Source organism: Xiphophorus couchianus, chromosome 21 (genome assembly GCF_001444195.1).
Source record: "Xiphophorus couchianus chromosome 21, X_couchianus-1.0, whole genome shotgun sequence".
NCBI classification, from domain to species: Eukaryota; Metazoa; Chordata; class Actinopteri; order Cyprinodontiformes; family Poeciliidae; genus Xiphophorus; species Xiphophorus couchianus.
In genome coordinates this window covers 5,325,278-5,352,491 of record NC_040248.1, presented here as the reverse complement: position 1 = coordinate 5,352,491, position 27,214 = coordinate 5,325,278, and the positions used below count along the sequence as shown (strand labels likewise).

The window sequence follows — 27,214 nt, the reverse complement described above, 5'->3', positions numbered from 1 at the left end:
GAAACTAGAGCTGCAACTAACTATTATTTTAGTAATCGATTTATCTGTTGATTATTCTCATGATTAATTGATTAATCAAGTAAAAATGGGACATTTAACAATTTTTTTAACTACTTAAGCCTTTTTTATGGCTTAAGGCTTTTTAAACTGACTTAACGCTTAAAATGAACTTACAGTTATTTTAGTAATCGATTAATCAGTAGATTTGTCTGATGATTAGTTGAATAAAAATGGCATATTTTACAGATTTTTAAATTAACGACCTCTATAGCCTTCTTTAAGGTTTAAGACTTTTTATAGTGACATAGGGCTTAAAATGAACTAACAATTATTTTAGTAATTAATTAATCTGTCAGTTATTCAGATGATTAATCAATTAATCAAATAAAAATGGCACATTTTACAATTTTTATGTATTTAAGGTTTAAAAAAAGTTTATTACAAAAACCTTTTAAAAGTGACTTAAGTCTTAAAGTAAACTAACAGTTATTTTAGTAATTGATTAATCGAATAAAAATGACGCATTTTACATATTTTTTATTTAACCACTTAAGCCGTTTTAGACAATAGAAATAATTAATTAGATAATTAAACAAATAATTCACTAGTTTTTTTCTAATTAAGAAATGTTTTATCTTAAATGTAAAATGTATATCTTTTTTGTGCAGTTTTGGCTTAATTACTTGAGTCTGAATACTCAATACAATTAATCGATGGCTAAATTAGTTGACAATTATTTCAATAATCGATTAATCACGATTAATCTGATTAATCATTTCAGCATCTCATGAAATACAATCTTTCTGTTGTGTTTTGCAACACAGGGAGTTTTAAAAAACACTTTTCTCACAAAAAATCTTCTTTACAAAGAGGAAGGAGGAACAAAATAACAAACTGGCAGTAAAATGATTAAAAACAGATGTTTAACAATCTATCAACATCTCTTTGATAAATGCATATTTTTATTGTAAAGAAATTTGCATCACCAACCTTTCTGCTTATCCTCTGCTGACACCTTTAAAGCTTTTTGTTGGTTATAAAATCAGCAGACTGGAGATTAAACTTGAGTTTTTTTTGTCATTTTTGTATCCGTTTCCTCTCTGATCCATCAGCGATGCCTCGTTGGAGCTCTGTGTGATGCCAAAAGATGAAGACATTTTGCAACTGGTATGCATCTGTTCTGTTATTACTACAAATTCACCTCATTAATCTAGATTTAATCAATATTTTAAAATAAAAACTGTTTGGGCGACAATCCATCAATAATAATTTATCTCCCATTTACTGGAGCAACAAGCAGAGATGAGATGAAATGGTTTGCTGTGTTTTCCTCAGTGAAGCACCTGGGGTCTCACACAGCAAACGTCACAGATGGAGGCAGTAAATAGACAAGTTTTGTTCTGGACTCACCTCGGCTGCCGTTCTCGTCATCCTGCAAAACAGAGAGGAAATCCTGTCAGATGGTTGATTGAAACTGTTTATGGAAATTATATTATTACTCTAATTCCCAGAAACTTAGAAGGTACTTTGCTGTAAATATATTGGCATCAATAGCGGTATCAGCAGATGTTAGTCCATTTTTAGCGTATCAATAACTAAAACTGATCCGATATTAAAAGTAACCTAAATTCACATTTTGCATGCTTTTGTAATTCCATTTAGGTTTCTACTGCTTCCGAAAACAACCCAAACCCATAAAAAAATGTATGTTACTCACTTTTAATCAAGTTTTTTTTATCGTTTTGCTTTGATTCTTATCCTCTGTAATTACATCTGAGTAGCACTTTGAGATTTTAGTTACTGAAAAGTGCGTTACAATTTAAATTAATCATTATTAAATAAACATCCAACCACATGAGAAAACTTTCTGCGGTAGGCATTTTGATTTCCTAACACACAATCAGGTTTTAAGTGCATCCTTTAAAAGTCTTAAATTTATTAATCTAAAATTCCATCCATCCATCCATTTTCTGTTCACCCTTTGTCCCTAATGGGGTCGGGAGGGTTGCTGATGCCTCTCCAGCTACGTTCCGGGCGAGAGGCGGGGTACACCCTGGACAGGTCGCCAGTCTGTCGCAGTAATCTAAAATTAAGACCTTAAATGTTTTTCATTATTTTTTTATTATGTAAGTTGACCTAAATACCATGATCACAGATTTTAAATTTTGCTGTGGTAGGAATTTTCAATCCTGTGGGATTTTTCTGTCAGGCAAAAGTTTGAGTCACTCAAACTCGTCTTCATTGCTAAGATGCTAATAGACTTTTGCTAGCTAACTAGCTTATTTTGCATCTGTCATAGGTAAGTTGGATGGACTATGTTTGTTTTTGCCACTGGCTTACTTGTGTTACCTAGATTTAAAGTTTTTTTATCTTAAATTTTATCCAAACTGGCGTAAAAAAGATCTTAAAAAGTCTTAAATTTAAACCCTGCAGTGATTCAGTGAGCTTGCAGAGAATGAGTGTTAGCATGAATCACGACCACCTGGGTGAGATTAAAGATGTGGAAGTAGTCAGAATGCAGTCGTATTGCAGTGAAAACAGGAGCCGATCGAGACTTCATGCTTCACGCCTTTCTACCGATCAGAACCGTGTCATAATCCAATCTGGGTCCAGAGCCGCGCAGACGATAAAGCAGACCAGCACTAAGATGTTCACTTGAAACTTAACCAAAAGTACTTTGTAAGATTGTTGTTGTTTGTTTTTTTCAGTGCTAATGCTACTGTTTATGTTACTGGGATTTTTTGTGACAGACCAACACAGACTAGTGCAACGTTTAGTTCTGGACTTCAACTAGACCATTCCATCACATGAATACGCACTGTATCTGTGGCTGCAGCTGCACTGCAAAATCACAAAATCTTACTAAGTACTTTTTGTCTAGTTTCTAGCTCAAATATCTTATTACACTTGAAATAAGACAAAACTATCTTACAAGTAACTTTTCCGCAAGATATAGGAGCTTTTTAAAGTAAATAATTCCTTAAAGTTGATTGAAAAGTACTACTTCCACTGGCAAAATATTTCACTTATAACATGGGAAAAATGTGTTGTTATAAATGAAATAATTTTCTAGTGGTACTAGTTTTGTTTTCATCAATATTAAGGAATTATTAACTTCAAACAAGCTGGTATTTCTTGCTGGAAAGTTACTTGTAAGCTAGTTTTGCTTATTTGAAGTGAACTAAGATATTTACACTAGAAACTAGATAAAAGTACTTGGTAAGAATTTGTGTTTTTGCAGTGCATATTGCTGGATGTTTATGTGCGTTGAAATGCATCACGATGTCTTAAAGCATGAACAGACCATGCATGAACAGACCATGAGTGCATATTTTGAATTATTTCCTGAGAGACGCTGAGCCCAGTCAGTAGGGAGTGCAGCTGCAGTCAGCTGGCTCCAGTTTACAGCAAACAAACATCCAGCAACGCGCGCCGCGGTGCAGAACGTACGATAAATGCCGGGAGAAACGGGAAGACGGAAAAGCCTGGGGATGCAGAAAGCCCTGAGTGAGATGCCTGCAGGTGAGCGAGACGACAACATAGGAAAAGTAGCGACTCTGCTCGAGAGAAGAGGCGGCGTTGGTTTATGGGGAACAGATGCAGGAAGACATCCTGGTGCATCTTTAGCACAATTAATCAGGTCACCAGAATCGCACATTTTATTTTGTTTTAGCACATTTGGCTCTCAAAAATTGGATTTTGCTTTCCGGTTCAAGGATGCATACTAATAAGGCAACTGATTCACAAAATTAGGAGGAAATCTCTGCTCTAAAACCAGCTGAAATAAATTCAAAAATATTTTATTTAACCCAAACCAGGACATCCACACATCCTTAAAATGTCTTAAATTTGAAAAAAATAATAAGTTGAATAAGTAAATTATTTAATCACGTATATTCTACGTATTTTGTTTTTCTGTCACACTGACATTTTTATTGCGTTCTGACTGGAGACTGTTGAGGCTACCGCTAACTAGCTGCTAACATGCTCTTAACAGCTAGCTTGCTAGCTTTTCTGCATCTGCCATTTGGCCGGATAAAATTTGTACATTTCCAAAGGGACTCATGTCTGAATTTCCATCAATAATGGTCTTAAAACGTTTCCAATTTGAGTTTGTGAAACCTGCTTTTTTTATTCAAATGTGGATTGTTTTAATTGAAAATATTTCACAAATATTTTTAAAATATTTATCTAAATAATATATATATTTTAAAATAAATAACAATTATTTACTTTAAATAAATATATTTTTAAAATTATTTATTTAGAAATAAATATTTTTTATTTTTAAATAATATATACATATATATATTTTTTTAATAAATAATTACCGTATTAAAAATTGTAAACTGGAATCAGCCTCAATCGGCCACAGTCTAATTTCTCACCTCTTTATCTTTATCTGTAACATTGTTTCTCATTTCTTCATACACTAAAAAAACCACAAAATCTAACCAAGAAGTATTTTTGGTTTAGTTTCTAGTGCAAATATTTTAGTACACATAAAATAAGATGAAATTAACGTACAAGTGACTTTTTAGAAAGATATATTTACTTATTTAAGTAAATAAATCCTTAATATTGATATTTTTAAAAAGTGCTAGGTCCACTGATTGATTATTTCATTGATAACAACACATTTTCCTATGTGATTTGTGAAATATTGAGCACTTTTTTTTATCAATATTAAGGAATTATTGACTTTAATCAAGTGTCTATCGTTGCTAAAAGTTACTTGTAAGTTAGTTTTGTCTTATTTTATGGATTTTTTAGAGAAATCTGCAATAGAAGCTAAACCTAAAATATTTGGTCATATTTTGAGTTTTTGCGGTGTACTCTCCTGTCGACCTTTTTCTAACTCTTTCTTTCTCTCTTTTCCCGCTTACCTAACCTGCGGACTGCAGTTTTCCAGGGATATCACTGCTCTGGTAAGAAGGGAAAACCTGCCAAGCTAACACATCTCCCCCTCCTCCACCGCTTGCTGGAAGTGGAACCAGTAGAAATCCCCCAGTGTTTTCCACCAGTATCTGTGTTTCTGGTTGAAGCTTTGTTGGTCACTCTTGGCTTTTCTTTTGTTGCGCTGACATTATCCTTCAGCAGACCACAAACATTCCCTCCCTGTACTTTCCACAATCAGGAAATTGGTTTGTGTTTAACTGGAGGAGTTAGGATCCAGAGGGAGCTGTAACCTGACACCACAGGTAGAGCCGGCGCTGTTGATTAAAGTCCAGTTACTCTCTCTGCCTTTCATTTTCTCATCAGCGTCTGCGCTGAAAGGATGAGGAAATATGTCAGCGTTGGATACAAATGGGAGGTTTTTCTTTTTTCCCCCCTCAGAGGATTTTATTTATGAGATTTAATTAGCGGTTTAGTTCAGGTTAAATCAAAGATGCTAACAGAAGTAGCGCTGGTTGGGAAAAACAAAAAAAGGAAACTCGGATGGGCTCGCTTCTTGTGCTTCAGGCCGGGCTCTCCGGTACAGAAGGTGGGTATATCTGCAGGAAATCTCAGTTTTTTCCATTTAATCCCATCATTTTGGGTGAATAACGTTAAAACTATTAGCTGCTTTTCTGCCTTCATCCAGCTGTCAGTCAGGTATTGATTGTCCTCCCCTGATAATCTCATCAGCTCTAACAGAGACTGCAGAGGAGTATTTTTTTTTTAAACGAGCTGAATCTGTGAGGACAGAGAGGCACATGGAGATGGAGAAAGCAGGAAATTTATTCAGGAATTAAAGAGGAATGGCGACGGTTTCAGATTAACTCCAGATTATTTTTTACAGGACCGTTTGAACCTTGTTCACATTTTCAATGTTTTCTCTCTTTATTTTGTTGGGATTTTGTGTTACAGTTGTGCATAATTGGTAAGAAGAAGGGAAAGGGATTAAGATGTCTTCACAAGATGTTAAAGGAGAAAATCTGAAAGGTGCGGCGTGCACTTATATTTAACCCCACTTAGTAAATACTTTCTAAAATCACTTTCCAGCTGCTTTAGACAGTTGTAATAAAACTCCATCATCTTTCTGCATCTACTTGCCCAGATTCTCAATTTAGTATTTAGTTGTGGACTTTAACTAGGCCATTTCATTATATGAACACATGTTGTATATATGGCTGTCTGTGCACTTCAAAAACTCAAAATCTTACAAAGTATTTTTGGTCTAGTTTCTGGTGCAAATACCTCAGTACGCTTTAATTAAACTAACTTAAAGTAACATTTTAGCAAGATATAGGAGCTTGTTTTAAGTAAATAATTCCTTAATTTTTTTTTTAAGTTCTAGTTTCACTGGCAGATTATGTCACTTCAAATAAAACAATTTTTCCATGTAAGTAAAATAATCTGCCAGTGGAACTAGTTCTTTTTTAAAATTAATATTAAGGAATAACTGAGTCAAAACAAGCTCATTATCTTGTTGAAAAGTTAGTTTTGTCTTATTTCATGTGTACTAAGATGTTTTTAACAGAAACTTGACAAAAATACTTTTTTTGTATTGTCGTTGGTGGTTGTGCAGGAGGCTCCACTTTTGCTTTTCAAAGATGTACGGTTGTATAATTGCGCATGTGTTTGCAGCCATTTTTGTGTATAAACACTTATTTGAATTTAAAGTGATAAAAAGTCAAAAAGTTTTTATTCTGAAAGGAAATTAAAAACTCATTATGTAGGAATAATTTTTTTCAAAAAATTTAAAGAAAATGTTTTGTATAGACCAAAAACACATCCTAAGCTCTTCAAGGAAACATAAGAGGTCACCTTTAATGGATGTAAGAGGAAAAGAGACAATGCACACCACACTTTTCAGATTAACTGCTTCCTTTCTTCACAGATTTTGGCTACTTTGTCTCTTTGTACTCTAAAGTTTTTTCTTCTAAAGTGAGAAAATGTGAAAACGTTCAGAGGATTTAGATGTTTTGATTTCAGGGCTCTGTAAATGTTGTCGTATAATCTCTTGCAGGCGTATTCCCAGGATGCATACCTCAAAGGAAATGAGGCATACAGCGGAAATGCCCAGAACATCCCGGAGCCGCCTCCCATATGCTACCCTCGGATCGAGCTGAAGACGGCGGCCATGGCGCAGCCGTCCGACCCGGGGCCCGCCAGGCGACCGGCCCCCACGGACAACAGCAGCCGGCCCGAGGTCCCGTCCGTCAGGAACGACGGCACCAGGACTCCAGCCGGTCCGGTGGACCGTGGATCCCGGTTGGCTCAGGCCGGACCCAGCCACCGGACTGAGGAGAACCGGTACCGCTCCCCAGCAGACCGACCCAGACCCCTCGCCACAGGATGTCCACCGTACCCAGAGACGTTCTCGCCGTTGGTGAGAGCGCCGCTGGCCGCCACATCGACGGACACGTTCTCCACCACCACCTCCCCCACCGCCAACCACTGCTCCCCGTCGCCGCCGGCGCCGACCACCTCACCCCATCAGAACATCGACTGGCGGACCTACACCACCTACAAGGACTACATTGACGCCAAGCGGCTGCACACATACGGCTGCCGCACCATCCAGGAGCGCCTGGACAGCCTGCGAGCCGCTGCCAACTCCGCCTACGCCCCAAAGGCCGCCGCCCCCTCCCAGGTCCGACGGAGGAGCGCCTCCAACGAGCGGGGGGTGGACCCGACCGCACCGCCGCCACTCCGCAGTGCATCCCATGAGCGGCTGGGCGGCCCACCAGACAGGACTTCCCGCCACTGGCCTCGGAGCACCTCTCAGGATGCTTTGCCGTTCCCCGGTGCCGCCCGGGTCGCCAAACCCCGAGCCAGGTCCTGCGACCACATCAGTCACAAGATGGAGGACAAACAGGAAACAAACAGGAGGAGTTTACCTCCTCCAAAACCGGAGCAGCGGCTGTCCAACTCGCCTGATGTTACGAAAGGTACAACAGATTCTGCACTAGCGGTCAGAGCGGACGGCCTCATAATGAGGCCTTCGCGCCTGCCCGTCAAAAACTCCCTCTGCGACCTTTCCCCCACCTCGTCAGCCATTAAAACCACAGAGCCTCTTCGAGACCAAAGAGCCAACGCCATGGGGAATCACCTGGGCTTCTCCCCGCTGAACCTGGAGCTCCGCGGCCGAGCCGACAGCCTGAAGACGGAGAACCGGTCCGAGTCGGGATTAGCTGCCAGGTCGTCGTCCTGCTCCAGCGCCGCCTCCAGATTGCCCACACTCAGGCCAATGAAGAGCGAAGTCCTCACGATATCCTCAACCACCACTGTCGCCCAAAAACCAGTCGTCAAGGAGACGCCAGCGCGGACTAACGGCGGTCTCTCAGAGGGCGTCGAAGGACCCGATGCCACGGTCGTCGTCCTACGAAGAGATAAGACCGCCGGAGGCGCCCGCGCCCGGCCTCCGTCCTACGTCAACGACAGGCAGCGAGAAGTAAAGTCGCCGCCGCTATTGAAGGCGGGGTCGGCGGACGCAGCGATGTGCTGGGCGTCCAACGAGACGCTGCTCAGGAGGCTGGGAGACATGAGGCACAAATCCGGCTCCAGCAACCTGAATGACTCCCTGGACTCCATCCCCTTCATAGGTGAGGCAGCAGCCAAAACTGTCCGACTCCAACAGGAACTTCCTGTTAGAGACGCTGATCTGTCAGCGCGACCCAATCAGATTGATACGACTCATCAGAAACCAGTTCTTCTGATTGGATGTTCAGGTGCAGGCATCCATCCGTCCATCCATCCATCCATCCATCTATCCATCCATCCATCCATCCATCCATCCATCCATCCATCCATCCATCCATCCATCCATCCATCCTTTTTTTATTCATCCATCCATCCATCTTTTTCCGTCCATCCATCCATCCATCATCTATCCTTTTTCCATCCATCCATCCATCCGTCCATCCATCCATCCATCTATCCTTTTTCCATCCATCCATCCATCCATCCTTTTTTTATTCATCCATCCATCCATCTTTTTCCATCCATCCATCCATCCATCCATCCATCCATCATCTATCCTTTTTCCATCCATCCATTCATCCATCTGTCCCTCCATCCATCCATCCATCTGTCCCTCCATCCATCCATCATCTATCCTTTTTCCATCCATCCATCCATCCATCCATCCATCCATCCTTTTTCCATCCATCCGTCCATCTGTCCCTCCATCCATCCATCCATCCATCCATCATCTATCCTTTTTCCATCCATCCATTCATCCATCTGTCCCTCCCTCCATCCATCCATCTGTCCATCCATCCATCTGTCCCTCCATCCATCCATCATCTATCCTTTTTCCATCCATCCATCCATCCATCCATCCATCCGTCCATCTGTCCATTCATCCATCTGTCCATCCATCATCCATTCTTTTTCCATCCATCCATCCATGTTAGTCAGCTGTTTTCATGTCATAAGTCTGTCTTCAGTCAGAGGCCTCTTCAGATTTGTTGCTACACTGACTGCTCCTGGAGATCCATCACCATCCATACGGACTTTTTGAATACTCAGATATAAGTTCATTTTCTTTTGGGATAAAGTATTTTTAACTGAATTGAATTAAACTAATAGAAAACTTTACTAAACTTTGGAGAAAATGTTAAATTTACCTTTAAGTAAGTGATTCTTGTGTGATGGCTGTTTTACATATTTTCTGAGAAATTTGTTTAAATGTAGATAAGAAAACTAGAGACATTCTTTTGTTTCCCGTCTAGATTTGCTTATCAAAGTGGAGAAATTAAAAAAACGTTCCTCCCAGAATAACAAAAAGTCTTCTTATAAAGTCAGAGTTTGCTGCCAAACACAACAAAGAAGTCCTTTTATCATCCAGGCTCGTTATTGGCTCCAGTTTGTGGTGTTTTCCTGCTTTTGGTTTCATATTTACTCTACAGCCATGGGAACCGAGAAATCAGCAAAAAAAAAAAAAGTCCTCAGAATATTTACTGATGTGTTTTTGCTCCTTAATTTGGCGTAAAGTTATTGATATTTGATCTCTGTGATCGTCCAGCCTCTCTGATCCAGATATGATTCATTCCTGACATATTTGTCATCTGTGGTTATTTCCTCCTTTGCTTTTCGGGCGTGCCAGCCTGCTGACGGCTCATATCGGCCTTTATGACACAGGATGATTTAACGCTGACTGGCTGCTCATGTAAAAGTGAAGCCGTCTGGCAGCTTATCAGGCAGAAACGTCACGCTGACTGCTTCGTTTTGTTTTTGCCGTGCTGGCTCTTATCGCTGCGTTTTATTGCCGTCTGTTAATGTTTTTATTCAAGTTGAGACATCAGGTGAGAGTTAAGCCTTGTGCTGGTATTTAAACTCCTGCATTGCAGAAAGTTTGAAGAGGAACAAATGAGACTTGAATAAAAATATAAATCTTTGTTCTTCCGCAGTGAGAACATAAACTTTCTTTTTTCAGTCAGGTCAGTTACAAGTTTATCATCGAATCCCACACAGGAGAAATGTTCGAATAGTTTGAGAAAAAATAATCTAGACAAAAACACGGAGGGGGGAAAAGCAGAAAACGGCCATTTTAAATAAACTCAAGATCAGCAGGAGTTCAGATATGAGAAAGATGTAAGTGAGGAAGAGAAGAAATGTTTGATGTGGTTAATTATTCAGGTGAGAAAACAGATCATTTCCACCTTAAAAGTTTATATTAGCGTGTTTAATTTCAATCAAACATTCTCTTTTAGGTTGATCAGCTGTTTCTTGAATTTATATTTATTTATTTATATGTATGAGTTAAGTTTGACAATTCATTTTGAGTTGCAGGGTTTTTTTCTCAGTTTTGTAAGTTTTCAAAGCCTTAATTTTTAATATGATTGTCAATGGTAAATGTTATTGTTAAATGAACAAATATGTATTTATTCTTTAGTAATTACTTATATATATAATTAACTATATATTTGTATTCTTGCTACTTTTTAAAGCTTTTATTTTTAATCCCTAAATGTTATTAAATATTAATATTAAATTAACAAATATATTTTTATTTTAGATTTGACAAGTTTTTATTTTTTACATTACCTTCTAATAATATTTTATATACTTTTTTTTAAAACTTAGTTTTAGCAAGTTATTTTTTATTTACATTTTTAAAAAAATGTATTTAATGTTTAATTTAAATGTTTATTTGTTTTTTTAATCTTTGATACAGCGGGTTATTTTATATTTTGAGGGTCGTTGAGTTCACGAGAAAATAGTTGAAATGGTTATTGAATCTTTGCGTGTTGTTTGTAGCTGTAAAATATTGGCTGAAGCTGTGAACTTCATGCTTCAACAGCTGATTAATCATGTATAATTAAAGCAACACACATTTTATCTATAAATAACTCTGACTGGTGACACAAAGAAACGATGTTTTGGGCTGAGGTTTAACATTCACAGATGTTTTTGGCTCCCAGTCCAATAAAAACCCAAAGCAAAACATTAAAACTTGTAAATTCAGTTTCCATCCCAGATTCTGATTATGGATCGAAACCACTGACTAAACCAGAACATTCTTTAATCCTTCAGTCACATTTCCAGCCTCTGTTTTCATACACAAAACATTTCTCTGTCTGTTTGACTGCCTCATTTTGTTTCTACTACAAACCCGTGATTCTGGTTCTGATTTCTGATTTACGAGGGAAATTGGCCTCCTTTCTCTCAACCTCTGGGCCCTGATTTCTGTCCTTAGACGAACCGTCCAGCCCGAGCATCGACCAGGACAGCACGCACATTCCCGCGTCCGGGGTGATCTCAACTCCCCTCATTACCACCATCCCACCCAGCCCCACGTCTTCCTCTCCTCTCATTCGACGCCATCTGTCACACGATCAAGGTAATGTCAACAGATTAATTTAAATTAGGAAAGCAAAAATTCATCTACTTATGATTAATTATCAATCAATTGTTTATAAAATAAAATTAGTTCCAGTCGATTAACCAATAACGTCTGCTTAGACCTGTTGTTAGTGTTGTAGTTTGGCCGCCATCCAGCAGAGGGCGCCACTGGTCCTCCTTAACATGAGCCGTTGTTCAGACACAGACAGAAACAAAGATGGTGGCGCTTAACGGAACGAGAAAGAGAAACGGTCCTAACAGAGTCTGTTGTGGGCAGTGATGCCATAGTTATTTTGAAAAAGTAACTTTAATCGGATTACTGATTACTCCTTGAAAAAGTAACTTAGTTAGATTACTGACTACTTGTTTTGGAAAGTAACTAAGTTACATTAAAATTAACTTTTTTAGTTACTTTCTGCAGCTGCTAACAACGCTCCGCCTCCTATGAAAATTACATCGATCTTTTGCATTGATTATTTATCTTTCGTTGAACTGAAGAGGAGATTGTTTAATGGTTACAACAGTACAAACAAAAAAAAGTAATTTGTTTTCCACTGTTGTCTGGAAAACTCTAAGAAGGATTTTAAAGCCCCCATATTTCCCCCCAGCCTCCAGGTTCTGCGTTACGGCCCTGCGTTTGGTGTCAAAGCGCAGCGCACAGAGCTCCTCCTGCAGCTCCACAACTCAGATGGCTGCACAGATTTGTGACACTTATCTTAATATTAATAATTATAATGGCGTTAAGTTGCCATTATAATTATTGGCAACTACGGACCCATTTATTCGTGGCTGTTTTGACGTTTATTGCGCTGTTCAAATTAGTCTCGATGTTTGCAGTTTTCTGGAGCGCAACCCGAAGCTCAACATCATTCAGAGGTCATATATTAACTTGACATTAACAAAGACACAGCGGGACGGATCATCCGGGAAATGATGGACAGGGAGAGCCTGACTAAAACCACCTTAATGACGGACAAATTCTGGGATTTATTATGAGTCTCTGCTTATTTCCAAACCCAAATGAGCAACTTCACGTTCAAAAACGAGCCCAAAAAGGCACAACCCGCCACTCATTAAATTTGCAAGCAACTTAAAAAAACAAAAAAATCCCAAAGCTGCTTATGATAATCGGACTTGGCGACAGAAACTCAAAATAGTTCCAGTTTTTCCACCAACAAAATGCGCGTCTCTCTCCATTGTTTACATTTCTGTCGCACAGAGACGTCGGTCACTCGACAAGACGCATAGAGGAAGTACGATTAAATAACAAAAGAAAATAGTAACGCAAAGTGATTTCGATAAGCAACTGTAGTCTGACTACTGGATTTGAAATAGCAACGCGTTAGATTACTCGTTACTGAAAAAAGTGGTCCGACGTCAGTACTGACATCACTGGTTGTGGGATTCAAAATTCACTTCATGCGGTTCTGTTTTAAAATATAAACACTCGATAAGGTCCTAAAGTTTCACATTAATAGCTCTACATGATGCAGCAACGTCAATTTCCCAACCAAAAGGCGAGGATGATGTTACGACAGAAAAGCGGTCGTGAGTTAATGAGCGAAGTTTTAACATTCATACCACACCACACCACAGACACTACTTTTATATAAAAATCTCTGTTAATTGTAAATTAAGTGTTTCACATATTTTATTCCTGTTTTGTAATATTTCATAAAATCTCTTAAGTTTAATAATGCAATCGAGACCACAAGTCTGTTTATTCAATCAGTATTTAGTACGACTGACAAAGTAATATTATTTTTTATATAAATTCAGCATATTCCGAAGAATTTAAACCTTTATATTAGATGATTATCCCTCTTGATACAAAAGAAATCTTGGGTTTTTAAGAAAATGGCCCCAGTCGATAAGATTAATCAATTTTAGATCAAGTCATTCATCGATAACTTGCATTTCTAATTTAAATATCTTGTTTAAAATGAACGAATGTTTAATATATTTGTGTCCATTTCTTTTATAGATTCTCTTCATCTCTCGGTTATCGGGTCAGACTCTGGTACAAAATCGGAGCGGTCCAAATCGTACGATGAAGGCATCGATAACTACCATGAGGAAAGCAGAGGGTGAGTAACAGCCACTGCCTGAGTGAAATTTAACCCCATTCCTACACTTGTACTTTTATGATAGATTAATAAAAAGTTTTTTTTCTTTGACTTAAATGTCTTTAGTCACAGAATCAACATGTGACTGAAGATAAACGTTGATCTAATTGAAATTCATCATCCAATTTAAGTTTCATCCAGTTGTTTGATTGTAAAATGAAAACAACTAATGTCTTGTTTTCATTTGTTGTGAGTGTTCGGCTCTTAAATCTCCCAGCAGCAACAATAACCAAGCCATTTTGGCCTCCTTAAATATAATCAAACTCTCTGGATTTTAGTGTTTGTTTGCTCAGGTTTCACTTGTACTCTAGAGGGACGTTGATGTTTGTCTGAACCACCAACACAGCTTCAACAAACAGAACTCCAAACCACTGAAAATGCAGCAGCTCTTTCAAGTCTCCTAACATTTCATGTTTTGTCTCTTGCACTCAGGAGGTCTCTGCTTCCTGGACTGAAAAGTTTGAGGAAGGTAAGTTGTCTGTTGCGAGACAGTCCCGGCTGTCCTTACATGACCCGCTTATCCGCATGTCTTCCTCTGTAGTTTATCAGCCTTTTAGTTCACACCCACAAGATTAATGTTCTCCTACTGGAATGTGAATATATTATGGAAAACACAGACAGCTATATAGTCAACACCAGGTAAATAATTGATAGGAAATTTAATATGTTGACGTTTTTCTTTCATAAAATGTTTCATAACTTGGTCAGATTTTGCATATGTTTGTTAGTATTTTATTTATTGAAAGTTTATTGTGTATTTTATATTTCAGGCTGTAGACAGGTCATCAGAAGATTCTGGATCCAGACGAGATTCCTCATCAGACGTCTTCTGCGACGCCACCAAGGAGGGTTTGCTACATCTGAAGCAGCTTCATGCAGATAAGGGAAAGGTGTGTATTCTCCCTGCATAATAAAACACAAACCCTGCTGTCCTTGTAAAGTATTTGACTCGCATACCTAGAAATTAAATCTTTATAATGACTGAAATTATTATTATTTTTTTATTATATGGCTTTAAATACACTTATCACTGATCTTAAATTAGTTTGGATTTGTTTCTCATCGGACTTTTCTGACAGGCAAAAGTTTGAGTCACCTGCAGACAAATTTATTCTGTTCTGTGATTCAAAGCGGGTGTGGATAGAGGTAGCTATCTGCTATATGCTCTTGCTAGCTGACTATGAGGTGTAAGTGCAAATTTTGACAAATATTTTCAAAAAAACAAACAAAAAGTACATATATATATGTATTAGGTCTGAAATGATTAATCGATTGTTGAAGTAATCATCACCTAATTTAGTAATTGATTAAACTTTAACTGGAGTATTTAGACTCAAAAAAGATCATTTACTGAAAGAAAATAACATATTCAGACTAGTAATTAAACAAAGTCGTACAAAAATGTATACATTGTGCATTTAATATTAAAACACTGTTGTAAATATGTTTTAGCCAAAACTCCTCAAGTGGCAGTTTTAGCTCCACCCTGTTCAGATTTACTAAAAGAATTATATGTTGTTGAATTTTAGGCAATAAAAAGTTTATTTTTTAGTTAAAAACGGCATTGAATTATTTATTATTTGCATTTAAAATACCTAATACTGTGAATTCGATTAATTCATTAATCATGACAATAGTTGACAGATTACTAAAATAATTGTTAGTTGTAGCCCTAATATATTTGTCATGATGCAGGTCATAATGGTTCTAAAAAATGACGAGTTAAGATTTCTTAAGACTTTTTAAGGTCTTAAAAAGTATTTAAGTCTAAAGACTTTTAAGGTCTTTTAAGGTCCTAAAGTTTTTAAGTCAAGACTTTTAAGGTTTTTTGAGGTCTTAAAAAGTCTTTAATCTGAGTTGATGAAGCCTGCAGGAAACACACACCTGACCTGCTGTAGTTATGTTGACAGTAACAGCCAGCTGTTTTGGGTGCACCATGAAGTCAATGTTTTCCCTCTGCAGCGTGTCGGAGGAGGAAACCGGCAGTGGAAACAGATGTACGCCGTGTTGAGAGGCCACTACCTCTGCCTGTACAAAGACAAGAAGGAGGGCCAGGCTCACGCCAGCTGCCAGACCATAGAGGAGCCGCTGCAGATTAGCATCAAGGCCTGTCTGATCGACATCTCCTACAGCGACACAAAGCGCAAAAACGTCCTGAGGCTGACCACGTCAGACTGCGAGTACCTGTTCCAGGCGGAGGACCGGGAGGACATGCTGGCCTGGATCCGAGTCATACAGGAGAGCAGCAACCTGGATGAGGAGGTTCATCTTCATCCTTTGCTAATATCATTATTGTTTGCATGTTTGGCCTTGAGTTGGTGCGGCTATCTGCGTCTAAAAATGTTAAAGTGATACGATGAATGCACTTACGAAGGAACTTAATTCACTCAATTGATTTTTAATTTGAAGGTTTCGTTTTTGGAAAATCTGAAATTTTTTTTTTCCATCAACAAACGTTTTGGGTTTCCGTAGTTTAGAGTGACACACAAAGCCGCCATCTTGTTTGACAAGCATTTTTTGTTGTTGTTTCTATTTGGACTTTCAATTCAAATCAAAAATACTTTATTGATCCCAAATGGAAATTAAATGAACTTGATGAATTCAGGTCAATTTTACGACAAAATATGAGTCAGGCTCAGATTTTTATTTATTTTTATATTTATTTATTTATTTACAAAACTAAAGTCATGATGTCACATATAGCAATGCAGGCATAAAATGTTTAAATAACCAGAAAAACGTCATAACATTTGGAGAATGAAGTAGTAATTTTATAAGAAGTCTTAATACAGAAACTAAAAAAAATTAGTTATTCAAGATATTTTCTCATTAAAACTACCTTTTTCTCTTAATTTTAAGATATTCCGATAAAATTGCGTTTTTATTCATTCTCGTAATTAAACAAAAATTCTCACAGCCTGGCTTAGAAGGGTTTATTAAAGTAAAAGCCATTTTTGAAAATATTTTCTGTCATTTGTAATTTCTTTTTTAGAAAAGAAAGCAAGAAAAAGAAACTGATTCCGGCATAAAAAATTGGATAATAATAATCAGTTACTAAAGTAATCGTTAGTTGCAGCCCTAAACAGTTGCATCTTATTTCCTTCTTCTCTTTCTTTTAGGACGCGGCTTTCACCAGCCATGACCTCATCAGTCGGAGGATCAAGGAGTACAACACTTTGATGAGGTGAGGAGACACCAGAGACGTCTTCAGTGGTTAGAGCCTTTCGATCTGATCTGAAATCTCAGTTGATCATTTATTTGATCGTTTCCTCCAGCCCGACAGGCAGTAAGACCGAGCCGTCGCCCAGGGCGTCGCGCCAGTCGCTCAGCATCAGACAGACGCTGCTGGGAGGCAAAGGAGAGACCAAAGCAACGAGTCCGCACTCACCCAAAACAGAGCAGGAGAGGAAGGGCAGCCACAAAGGTGGGAAACTTCCCCTTTAAGTCACAGCTTCCATTTAGCCAGACTAAAAAAGGGTCAGGGTTCAATATGTGCTGATGTTACTTACCCACTGTGTGCAGATGACACCAGCCCTCCCAAAGACAAGGGGACATGGAGGAAAGGCATCCCTGGGCTGATGAGGAAACCTTTTGAGAAGAAGCCGTCTCCTGGAGTCACATTTGGAGTCAGACTGGATGACTGTCCTCCAGCTCAGACCAACAAGGTGAGGCCAATCTGTCCACAGTCGGGTCCAAACGCTCTTTAGAACACGCCCCAATAAATACTTTACTCTCCATCCTCAACAAGCTCCTCAAGCACTTTAAAAAACCACCTAGCTGCTTCTGGCAGTAAGTTCATTTTTTGGTGTTTGGAAAATGAGCCTTTGCAGCGTCATAAATCAGTAGGCATTTCCCCGTTACCTAGCAACCCCAGGAGAGTTCCACCCGTCACCTGGCAACCAAAGCCGGGCCTCCGGAACGTTTGGTCAGCTGGTTATTGGCTGATGTGGTTGACTTACGATCCAGCTTCTGTTTTTCAAAGATGTACGGTTGGAAAACTGCGCTTCTGTTTGGAGCCATTTTCACTGAGAGTTTAAACGTTGAGTTGGGGGGCATGGCCAACAGCAGCTTATTTGGATTTAAAGAGACAAGACGCCCTAAACCACCTCATTCTGAAAGGAGTTCACAATAGGCAGAACTGAGCAGAACAACATCTGATTATTTAACACTGATTTTGTGTAAAAGATTTTATTAACATATTTTGTATCGGCCATAAACTGATCGGCCAGACCTGTATCAGTCTGTTCAAGGAAGAACAATACAGGTCACCTTTAAGGATCAAGATCTGCTTATATCAATCAATCCATCCACCTTTCCATTCAACCAATTAACTTTCCATCCATCATCATCCAACTAACTTTCCAACAATCCATCCATCCAACTAACTTTCCATCTATCCATCCATCCAACTAACTTTCCAACAATCCATCCATCCAACTAACTTCCCATCTATCCATCCATCCAACTAACTTTCCATCTATCCATCCAACTAACTTTCCATCTATCCATCCAACTAACTTTCCATCTATCCATCCATCCAACTAACTTTCCATCTATCCATCCAACTAACTTTCCATCTATCCATCCAACTAACTTTCCATCTATCCATCCATCCAACTAACTTTCCATTTATCCATCCATCCAACTAACTTTCCATCTATCATCCATCCAACTAACTTTCCAACAATCCATCCATCCAACTAACTTTCCATCTATCCATCCAACTAACTTTCCATCTATCCATCCATCCAACTAACTTTCCATCTATCCATCCAACTAACTTTCCATCTATCCATCCAACTAACTTTCCATCTATCCATCCAACTAACGTTCCATCTATCCATCCATCCAACTAACTTTCCATCTATCCATCCAACTAACGTTCCATCTATCCATCCAACTAACTTTCCATCTATCCATCCAACTAACTTTCCATCTATCCATCCATCCATCCATCCAACTAACTTTCCATCTATCCATCCAACTAACTTTCCATCTATCCATCCATCCAACTAACGTTCCATCTATCCATCCAACTAACTTTCCATCTATCCATCCAACTAACTTTCCATCTATCCATCCATCCAACTAACGTTCCATCTATCCATCCAACTAACTTTCCATCTATCCATCCAACTAACTTTCCATCTATCCATCCAACTAACTTTCCATCTATCCATCCAACTAACTTTCCATCTATCCATCCAACTAACTTTCCATCTATCCATCCAACTAACTTTCCATCTATCCATCCAACTAACTTTCCATCTATCCATCCATCCAACTAACTTTCCATCTATCCATCCAACTAACTTTCCATCTGTCATCCATCCAACTAACTTTCCATCTATCCATCCATCCAACTAACTTTCCATCTATCCATCCAACTAACTTTCCATCTATCCATCCATCCAACTAACTTTCCATCTATCATCCATCCAACTAACTTTCCATCTATCCATCCATCCAACTAACTTTCCATCTATCATCCATCCAACTAACTTTCCATCTATCATCCATCCAACTAACCTTCCATCTATCCATCCATCCAACTAACTTTCCATCTATCATCCATCCAACTAACTTTCCATCTATCCATCCATCCAACTAACTTTCCATCTATCATCCATCCAACTAACCTTCCATCTATCCATCCATCCAACTAACTTTCCATCTATCCATCCAACTAACTTTCCATCCATCCATCCAACTAACCTTCCATCTATCCATCCATCCAACTAACTTTCCATCTATCATCCATCCAACTAACTTTCCATCTATCCATCCATCCAACTAACTTTTCATCTATCATCCATCCAACTAACCTTCCATCTATCCATCCATCCAACTAACTTTCCATCTATCCATCCAACTAACTTTCCATCCATCCATCCAACTAACTTTCCATCTATCCATCCATCCAACTAACTTTCCATCTATCATCCATCCAACTAACCTTCCATCTATCCATCCATCCAACTAACTTTCCATCTATCCATCCATCCAACTAACTTTCCATCTATCCATCCAACTAACTTTCCATCCATCCATCCAACTAACCTTCCATCTATCCATCCATCCAACTAACTTTCCATCTATCCATCCATCCAACTAACTTTCCATCTATCCATCCAACTAACTTTCCATCTATCCATCCAACTAACTTTCCATCTATCCATCCAACTAACTTTCCATCTATCCATCCATCCAACTAACTTTCCATCTATCCATCCAACTAACTTTCCATCTATCCATCCATCCAACTAACTTTCCATCTATTCGTCTTTGGACCTGATTTGTTATCAAACAGTGAGAACAAAACAGTCCTTTGTCTTTATAAAATGAATGTAAGAATCTGGTTTCATACATTCCAGATTCTTACATTCTGGAATGTATGAAATAAAATGAGCTTTGTGCTGTATCTTTGTTTATTAAGCACCAAAAGTTGCAGTCATATCAGTTTTTTAGGTTTTTTTCTCTCTGTCCTCCAGTTTGTGCCTCTGATCGTGGAGGTTTGCTGTAAGCTGGTGGAGGACAGAGGGCTGGAGTACACGGGCATCTACAGGGTCCCCGGGAATAATGCTGCCATCTCCAACATGCAGGAGGAGCTCAATAACAAGGGCATGGGCGACATCGATATCCAGGATGACGTAAGTGTCCTTCGTCGATCTGAATCCTAGAACCCCTGCAGGGCTCCGTCCTCGATAGGTCAGGGTAACACCTGCCATTTATTGACCCTCAGGATAAAGAAATCAATATTTTGGATCGTTTCTCTTGCAGAAATGGAGGGACCTCAATGTGATCAGCAGCTTACTGAAGTCCTTCTTTCGAAAGCTTCCTGAGCCCCTGTTCACCAACGGTGAGCTGGTTCTGCGCCCCACCTGGTGGCCGAAGCGGTGAACTGCAGTTTTAACAAACGCTGTTCTCCCTGCAGATGGGTACGCAGATTTTATTGAAGCCAACAGGATAGAGGATCCAGTGGAGAGACTGAAGGTGCTCAAGAGGCTGGTGAGTAAAACTGATGAAATTCACCTCAAAATACGAGAACAAGGTTTTCAAGTTACTGTTGGGATGTAAAGTTTCACTGTAGAACTCTGGACCGGTCAGAACCGGTCCAACTGGGTCAGGTTTCATTAACTAACAATCCATTAATCCAACTATCCATCTGTCCATTTATCCAACTAACCATCCTCCATCCATCCATCCATCCATCCATCCATCCATCCATCCATCCATCCACCCAACCAACCAACCAACTAATCATCCAACCAACCAACTAACCATCCATCCATCCACCCAACTAACCATGCGTCCATCCATCCAACCAACTAACTAACCATCCATCATCCATCCATCCAACCAAAAAACTAACTAACCATTCATCCATCCTTCCATCCTTCCATCCATCCATCCATCCATCCATCCATCCATCCATCCATCCATCCATCCATCCATCCATCCATCCATCCATCCATCCAACTAACTAACTAACTAACTAACTAACTAACTAACTAACTAACTAACTAACGAACGAACGAACGAACGAACGAACGAACGAACGAACGAACGAACGAACGAACGAACGAACGAACGAACGAACGAACGAACGAACGAACGAACGAACGAACGAACGAACGAACGAACGAACGAACGAACGAACGAGCTAGCGAGCTAACTAACTAACTAACTAACTAACTAACTAACTAACTAACTAACTAACTAACTAACTAACTAACTAACTAACTAACTAACTAACTAACTAACTAACTAACTAACCAACCAACCAACCATCATCCATCCATCCAACCAAAAAACTAACTATCCATCCATCCATCCATCCATCCATCCATCCATCCATCCACCCACTTATCCAACTAACAATCAATCCATCCAACTAGTCATCCATCCAATTAACTAACCTTCCATCCATCCAATATTTCATATTTGTATATTTTCTGCAGCTTCATGAGCTTCCAGATCATCACTACGAGACGCTGAAGTTCCTCTCAGCTCATCTGAAAACTGTAGCTGAGAACTCAGAGAAAAACAAGGTTATCGCCTCATAACGTTTACACCTTTTTAATTTACCTTTAGACGTAGTGTAGACTCTAAACACACACCTCTGGTTTCAGATGGAGCCGAGGAACCTGGCCATCGTGTTCGGCCCCACTCTGGTGCGTACCACCGACGACAACATGACCCACATGGTGACCCACATGCCCGACCAGTACAAAATAGTGGAGACGCTCATTCAGAACGTGAGCTTCTCATCCTTCGTCCTTTTAAACATTAAAAACGGGAAGTTCAGCTTTTATAACGTCTTGTTTCCTTTCAGTACGACTGGTTTTTCACTGACGATGGGAACGGAGAACCAGTGGTGAGTTAATGCAGTTCAGGATATGAAGGCAGTTCAGTGAGAAACATTTAGTTAAAACATGACGTTTTTTTATTTGTAAAATTGATACAAGAGTAAAACTCAACATTCCTCATTTAAATTTTTGATTATTTGTCATGTATTATAAAATGACTACTTTGTTCTCGTATCTTTGTGACTTTATTATCGTTTTATTGAGTCTTTATTATCTTATTACAACTTTATTCTGGACTAGTTTCGTTTTATTAAGACTTTTTATTCTCATTACCATTTTATCCTTTTATTTTTGCGACTTGGTTTCGAACTATTGCGACTTTATTCTTGTAATATAACTTTATTCCCGTGTTATTACTTTTTTCTTTCTTGTATTACTACAACTTTATTTTCTTAATGTTCTGAGTTTATTCTCATTATTTTGACCTCATTATAATAATACTTTATTCACATCATTATTTATTTGTTTGTTTATTTTCAGTCATATTGAATTACTAGCATCACTCTTGTGTATCTATATATATATTTTATAACCTTTATCTCTTATGGTTATATTTGTATTATTAATATTTAACACCTCAGATAGAGTAGCTTGTCAACGAATGAGTAATTTCCCTTTGTGGATCAATAAAGTATATTCTATTCTATAAATTTTTTTAATACTCCGTTGAAGTGTGGAAGGCGCTATATAGTAATAATTGTTTTTTTGTGTTTATTAATTTCATAACAGTAGGAAATCAGATTCTGTACAATATTATGTAATATCCTTACATTTGATAAGAAGAAAAGTAATTTCTTATGAAATACATTTAAAAAAAGATTAATTTGATATTAACATATTGTCTTGATATGTGAAACGTAGCATTTTGCTCTTTAAAAATAGTTTTTTGGTATCAAAAATCAATAATATTTTATTTGTATAGCACATTTCAGCAGCAAGGCATTTCAAAGTGTTTCACATCATAACAAACACAAAAGCACAAAGTCATGCAACATAGAATCAACAATCAAAACATTACGTTAAGTCAAGTGCCATCATTAAATTTGTAATTGATTACATTTCAAATACAACTCTAAGCAGGTGGGTTTTTAGTCGAGATTTAAAGGAAGTCAGTGTTTCAGCTGTTTTATAGTTTGTCATTTCGTTTCCAGCTGTGGTCAAACTTCGCTCTGCTCTTTCAGACTGTTTCCCACAAAGAGAGCGCCATAGAGTCTCAGCCCGTCCCCAACATCGACCACCTCCTCACCAACATCGGCCGCACCGGCACGTCGCAGGGCGACGTTTCAGGTAACGCGTTTCCTCCGCCGTGGGCGAGCCGTCCTCCGTCCCGGCCCAAAACGCTTCTGTTTAAATCGATATTGTTGACAGCGCAGCTTCTCCCCGAGCTTCTCCCTTTGCTTCTTTGGCTTCTGCAATTTATCTGCATCTCTAAAACGGATGCAAACAAATTGCTGTGTTTTGTGTTTTACTGGATTTTCTTGAAACATGTTGCAAAATTATTTATACTCCTTGAGCTTTTTTAAAAATCTGTATTATTGGGATTTTATGTGATAGAGCAACACAAAGTAGTTCTTAGGGCTAAAGTGGAGAAAAAAGTTACTAAATGTTTTTTGTTACATCAACATGATTCTTCATAGTTACTGTAGAATAAATTCAGTTGTAACTTTGATTTTAGTTTAAAGTTTTGCCACTCTACCTCATAACTGCTTAAAAATAAATAACATGGAGTGAAAACGGCGACTTGTTTTCACTCCATGTTTTTCCTGTTTTCAGTATTTCAGATACTTAAAACAAAAGAATAATCAATAACTATTGGTAGTGACTGATATGAAACACTTCTATCTTGATATATATCGTCCAAGTAGTTCAAGTTTCTAGCTGTGTTGAAAATGAAAATGGTTGAACAATGTGCTACTTTGTGTTTATCTACCACATAAAATCTCTATAAAACGCAACATATGACAAAGTTCAAGTTGTGTAGATACTTCCTGCAGGGCGCTGATGTTGTTGGTGAAGTAAAAGGATAAATGATGTGATGTTGACCTGGGCTGTGCTCCCCTCCCCTGTTCCCCCTGCCTACTGTTGCACTAACTCGGCATGTTTTTTCCACGTCAGTGCAGATGTTTTTACAGTAAAAGGCGACCTCTGATCCCTCTGTCTCTAGTGAGGCTCTGTCGGGTGTCCTAACGGCTTTCCCAGCATTCACACATACTGATCTTGACACAGGCCAAGTGGGCGGAGTCTATCACGCCGTGATGTCTCTGATGGACTCTGTAATGAACAGCTGGAACTGTAGGAAGAAGGAGGATTGTTGCCGGCACTGTAGCTGCCTAGTCTGCAGGAACCCGCAGGTGTTTTAAACCCCAGAAAGATGAGGCGAAGCTTTAAAAAAAGAGATAAAGCAACAGAAACCCTGGGGGGGAAGCAGAGCGGCGACACGGTACAGTCCCCGGTGTTGCGGGTTTTCTGTCAGAGTTTATCTAACGCAGGCCGGTGCTGCTGTCTGAAAGGCTCTCCGCTGTCTCTCCTCACTGTTTTACAAGCTGGCCTGCAGGAGAGATAGCATGGTATGGTTCCTACCTGCACATATTTACCCTCATCTGTACTGTATGTAAGGGGAGCGGAGGGGGGCTCAGCTACGAAATACAAATTTTAAAGCTGGAAATGATTATTATGAGGTAATCACTGACCATAGGTTCCCTAACCCACACTCATCTCTCTCATGTAGCGTCCTCTCTTCTCATATAGCTAGCCCCTCTGTGACCCCCTGTCACTTTTTCTTTTATTTCAGTCGCCATCTTTGTCGTATTTGTGTCTCGTTTCATCTCACCTCAAAACTGTGTCGCACTGAATCGCCTGCTCTGTTAGCAGGTCAGTTACTGTTCAAACATTACATCCTGTAAAGTTTTACTGGCAAATGTGTGTAAACAAACATAAAAACTGGATTCTCTTTTATTGCTTTATTTCACAGTAGCACAATTTCTATTCACTAGTTGGCCTGTTGCACAACATATCTGATAGATGTGGAAGTTTACTACCATAGGATGAAATAGTTAAACTCAGAGACCCCCTTTAAGAACACTTAGAATTGCCTATTTTAATACTTAAAACACCAAATATACTTAAATATGCATAAAGGGGACCTATTTTGCAAAATTATGTACTTTTTGTACTTGCATTTAGGTTTTTACTGTTTCTGTAAACAGCCCAAGCACTTAAAAAAACACACCCATCTGTACAGCAAATTAATGTCTTTTGGTGTCTGGAAAATTAGCCATTTCAAAAGCCTCCTGATTGCTAAGCTGCATTACGCCGTTACCTAGCAACTCGTGCAGAGCTCCAGCACATTTGGTCAGCTAGTTTTACCGATGGAAGCACTGTATAACGGCTGCTGGAAAAGACCAGTTGACTTACTATTCAGAAACCACTCTCTGCATTCTTGTTGGTTGTGCAGGAGGCTCCACTTCTGCTTTTCAAAGATGTAAGGTTGTATAACTGCACATCTGTTTGCAGCCATTTTCCTGTGCGAGTGTAAATGTGGCGTTTGGGGGGCGTGGCCAGAAGCTTATTTGAATTTAAAGTGACAAGACGCCCTAAAATGGCTCAAAATAAGCAGAACTGACCAGATTAAAATCTCATAATCTAACGCCGATTTTGAGCAAAAACATTAATGAAAAGGTTTTATATAGCCTATAGACTGATCCTGACCTGTTCAAAGACTTTCCTCTAACTGTCATCATCCTCTTTGCATGGCACATTATCTGCTGCTGTTCACTACTAATGTTTCTCTCATCATCGTTTTCATGTTCAGGTGTGTCATTAAGAGCGTCCCGTCCAGGTGTAACATGGAGCTCACCTGTTTGTCTGCTTGCATGGCCTCTTGTCTGCTCATCGGTCTCCTCTAATCTTCTCTCACCTCATCGTTTCCATGCTCTCACTCATCAACATGACATTTTATTTCTTTTTAATTCATTCCCCAGTGTTGCACCTCCTCTTTTGTGTTATTTATTCTCATGTAAAATCATCTAATGTGTCATTTTGCTCTTTTTCCTCCCCACAGATTCACCAACTAGTGACTCAGCTAAATCAAAGGTGAGTGTGTCCAGGTCGCTGGTAGTTTAGGATTACAGGAAGAAAATCGCTTTGAAGGTTTCACAGTCTGGAGTCGCTGGCTCTACTTTTAAAAAATCCTTATTTGATCTGAATAAAAGGCACCAAGTTTCATGTTTTCACTGAATAACAAGAGCAAGTTTCTGTTGTTATGCCACAAAAATTGAGTTAAAAGTTAAATTAAAGAAATAAATCTGCCTATGATAGCAAAGATGTTTAAGTGAGAGAGTCCTAATTAGTAATATTGAGGACTGAAACATCATAAATAAGAATATAAAGTATACTGTTAATACGAATTAATGTATCTAAAACAGGGACAATATACAGTATACATTATTACATAAGAGGAGAGATCTGCTGTTCCTGACCCAGTTGATGCAATAAAATTTACAGAAACATAACACTGCTTTTTATTAAACAATCCTAATTTACTTATTGCATATTTCTCCTCCTTTTTAAATCTGCAAATGCGTTTATTTCCATTTTCAACTTCTTAATTCCAAGAAACATCGCAGTGGTGCAGTGAGACAGTGTGCGGGAGGTGGGACTGTCTTCACGCTTTTTCTTATTCATGATTTATTTCTATTTACTAAGATCCAGAAAATGTAGCAAGAATATTTTTTAGATTATTTTTCATTGGATTGTTACAATGTAATGAATTGTTCTGTATATTTTTAATAAAGTTTGGCTCTTATTTTACACGTTAAACAATTTTATTTAAATTGGAGGATTTTTTGGTTAAATTAGTATTTTTTTTCTCTGACTAAGTTGTACAATGTGTGTAATAAAATTTTTTGTCTATTACACACTAAAATAATTTGGGTTTTTTTGTAA

The 27,214-nt window shown here is 38.6% G+C and overlaps 1 protein-coding gene across 5 annotated transcripts in view; it reads left to right on the top strand.

Moving 5' to 3' along the window:
• The window catches only part of arhgap21a (Rho GTPase activating protein 21a), an 87,979-nt gene that overhangs the window by 56,984 nt on the left and 3,781 nt on the right, over nucleotides 1-27,214 (top strand). For 3 of the 5 annotated variants that reach the window (XM_028004515.1, XM_028004514.1, XM_028004512.1), the window contains 19 exons: nucleotides 1,113-1,167; nucleotides 4,905-4,928; nucleotides 6,953-8,531; nucleotides 11,630-11,773; nucleotides 13,760-13,862; nucleotides 14,334-14,370; nucleotides 14,672-14,791; nucleotides 15,864-16,163; nucleotides 17,021-17,085; nucleotides 17,177-17,325; nucleotides 17,424-17,566; nucleotides 20,393-20,551; nucleotides 20,682-20,760; nucleotides 20,836-20,909; nucleotides 21,863-21,952; nucleotides 22,034-22,159; nucleotides 22,237-22,278; nucleotides 23,452-23,557; nucleotides 26,331-26,362. In XM_028004515.1, coding sequence (XP_027860316.1) covers nucleotides 1,113-1,167; nucleotides 4,905-4,928; nucleotides 6,953-8,531; nucleotides 11,630-11,773; nucleotides 13,760-13,862; nucleotides 14,334-14,370; nucleotides 14,672-14,791; nucleotides 15,864-16,163; nucleotides 17,021-17,085; nucleotides 17,177-17,325; nucleotides 17,424-17,566; nucleotides 20,393-20,551; nucleotides 20,682-20,760; nucleotides 20,836-20,909; nucleotides 21,863-21,952; nucleotides 22,034-22,159; nucleotides 22,237-22,278; nucleotides 23,452-23,557; nucleotides 26,331-26,362 — 3,427 coding nt within the window. Of the gene's footprint in view, nucleotides 1-1,112; nucleotides 1,168-4,904; nucleotides 4,929-4,953; nucleotides 5,486-6,952; nucleotides 8,532-11,629; nucleotides 11,774-13,759; nucleotides 13,863-14,333; nucleotides 14,371-14,671; nucleotides 14,792-15,863; nucleotides 16,164-17,020; nucleotides 17,086-17,176; nucleotides 17,326-17,423; nucleotides 17,567-20,392; nucleotides 20,552-20,681; nucleotides 20,761-20,835; nucleotides 20,910-21,862; nucleotides 21,953-22,033; nucleotides 22,160-22,236; nucleotides 22,279-23,451; nucleotides 23,558-26,330; nucleotides 26,363-27,214 lie in introns of those variants that run through there. The other 2 variants (XM_028004513.1, XM_028004516.1) reach the window with 2 other exon arrangements.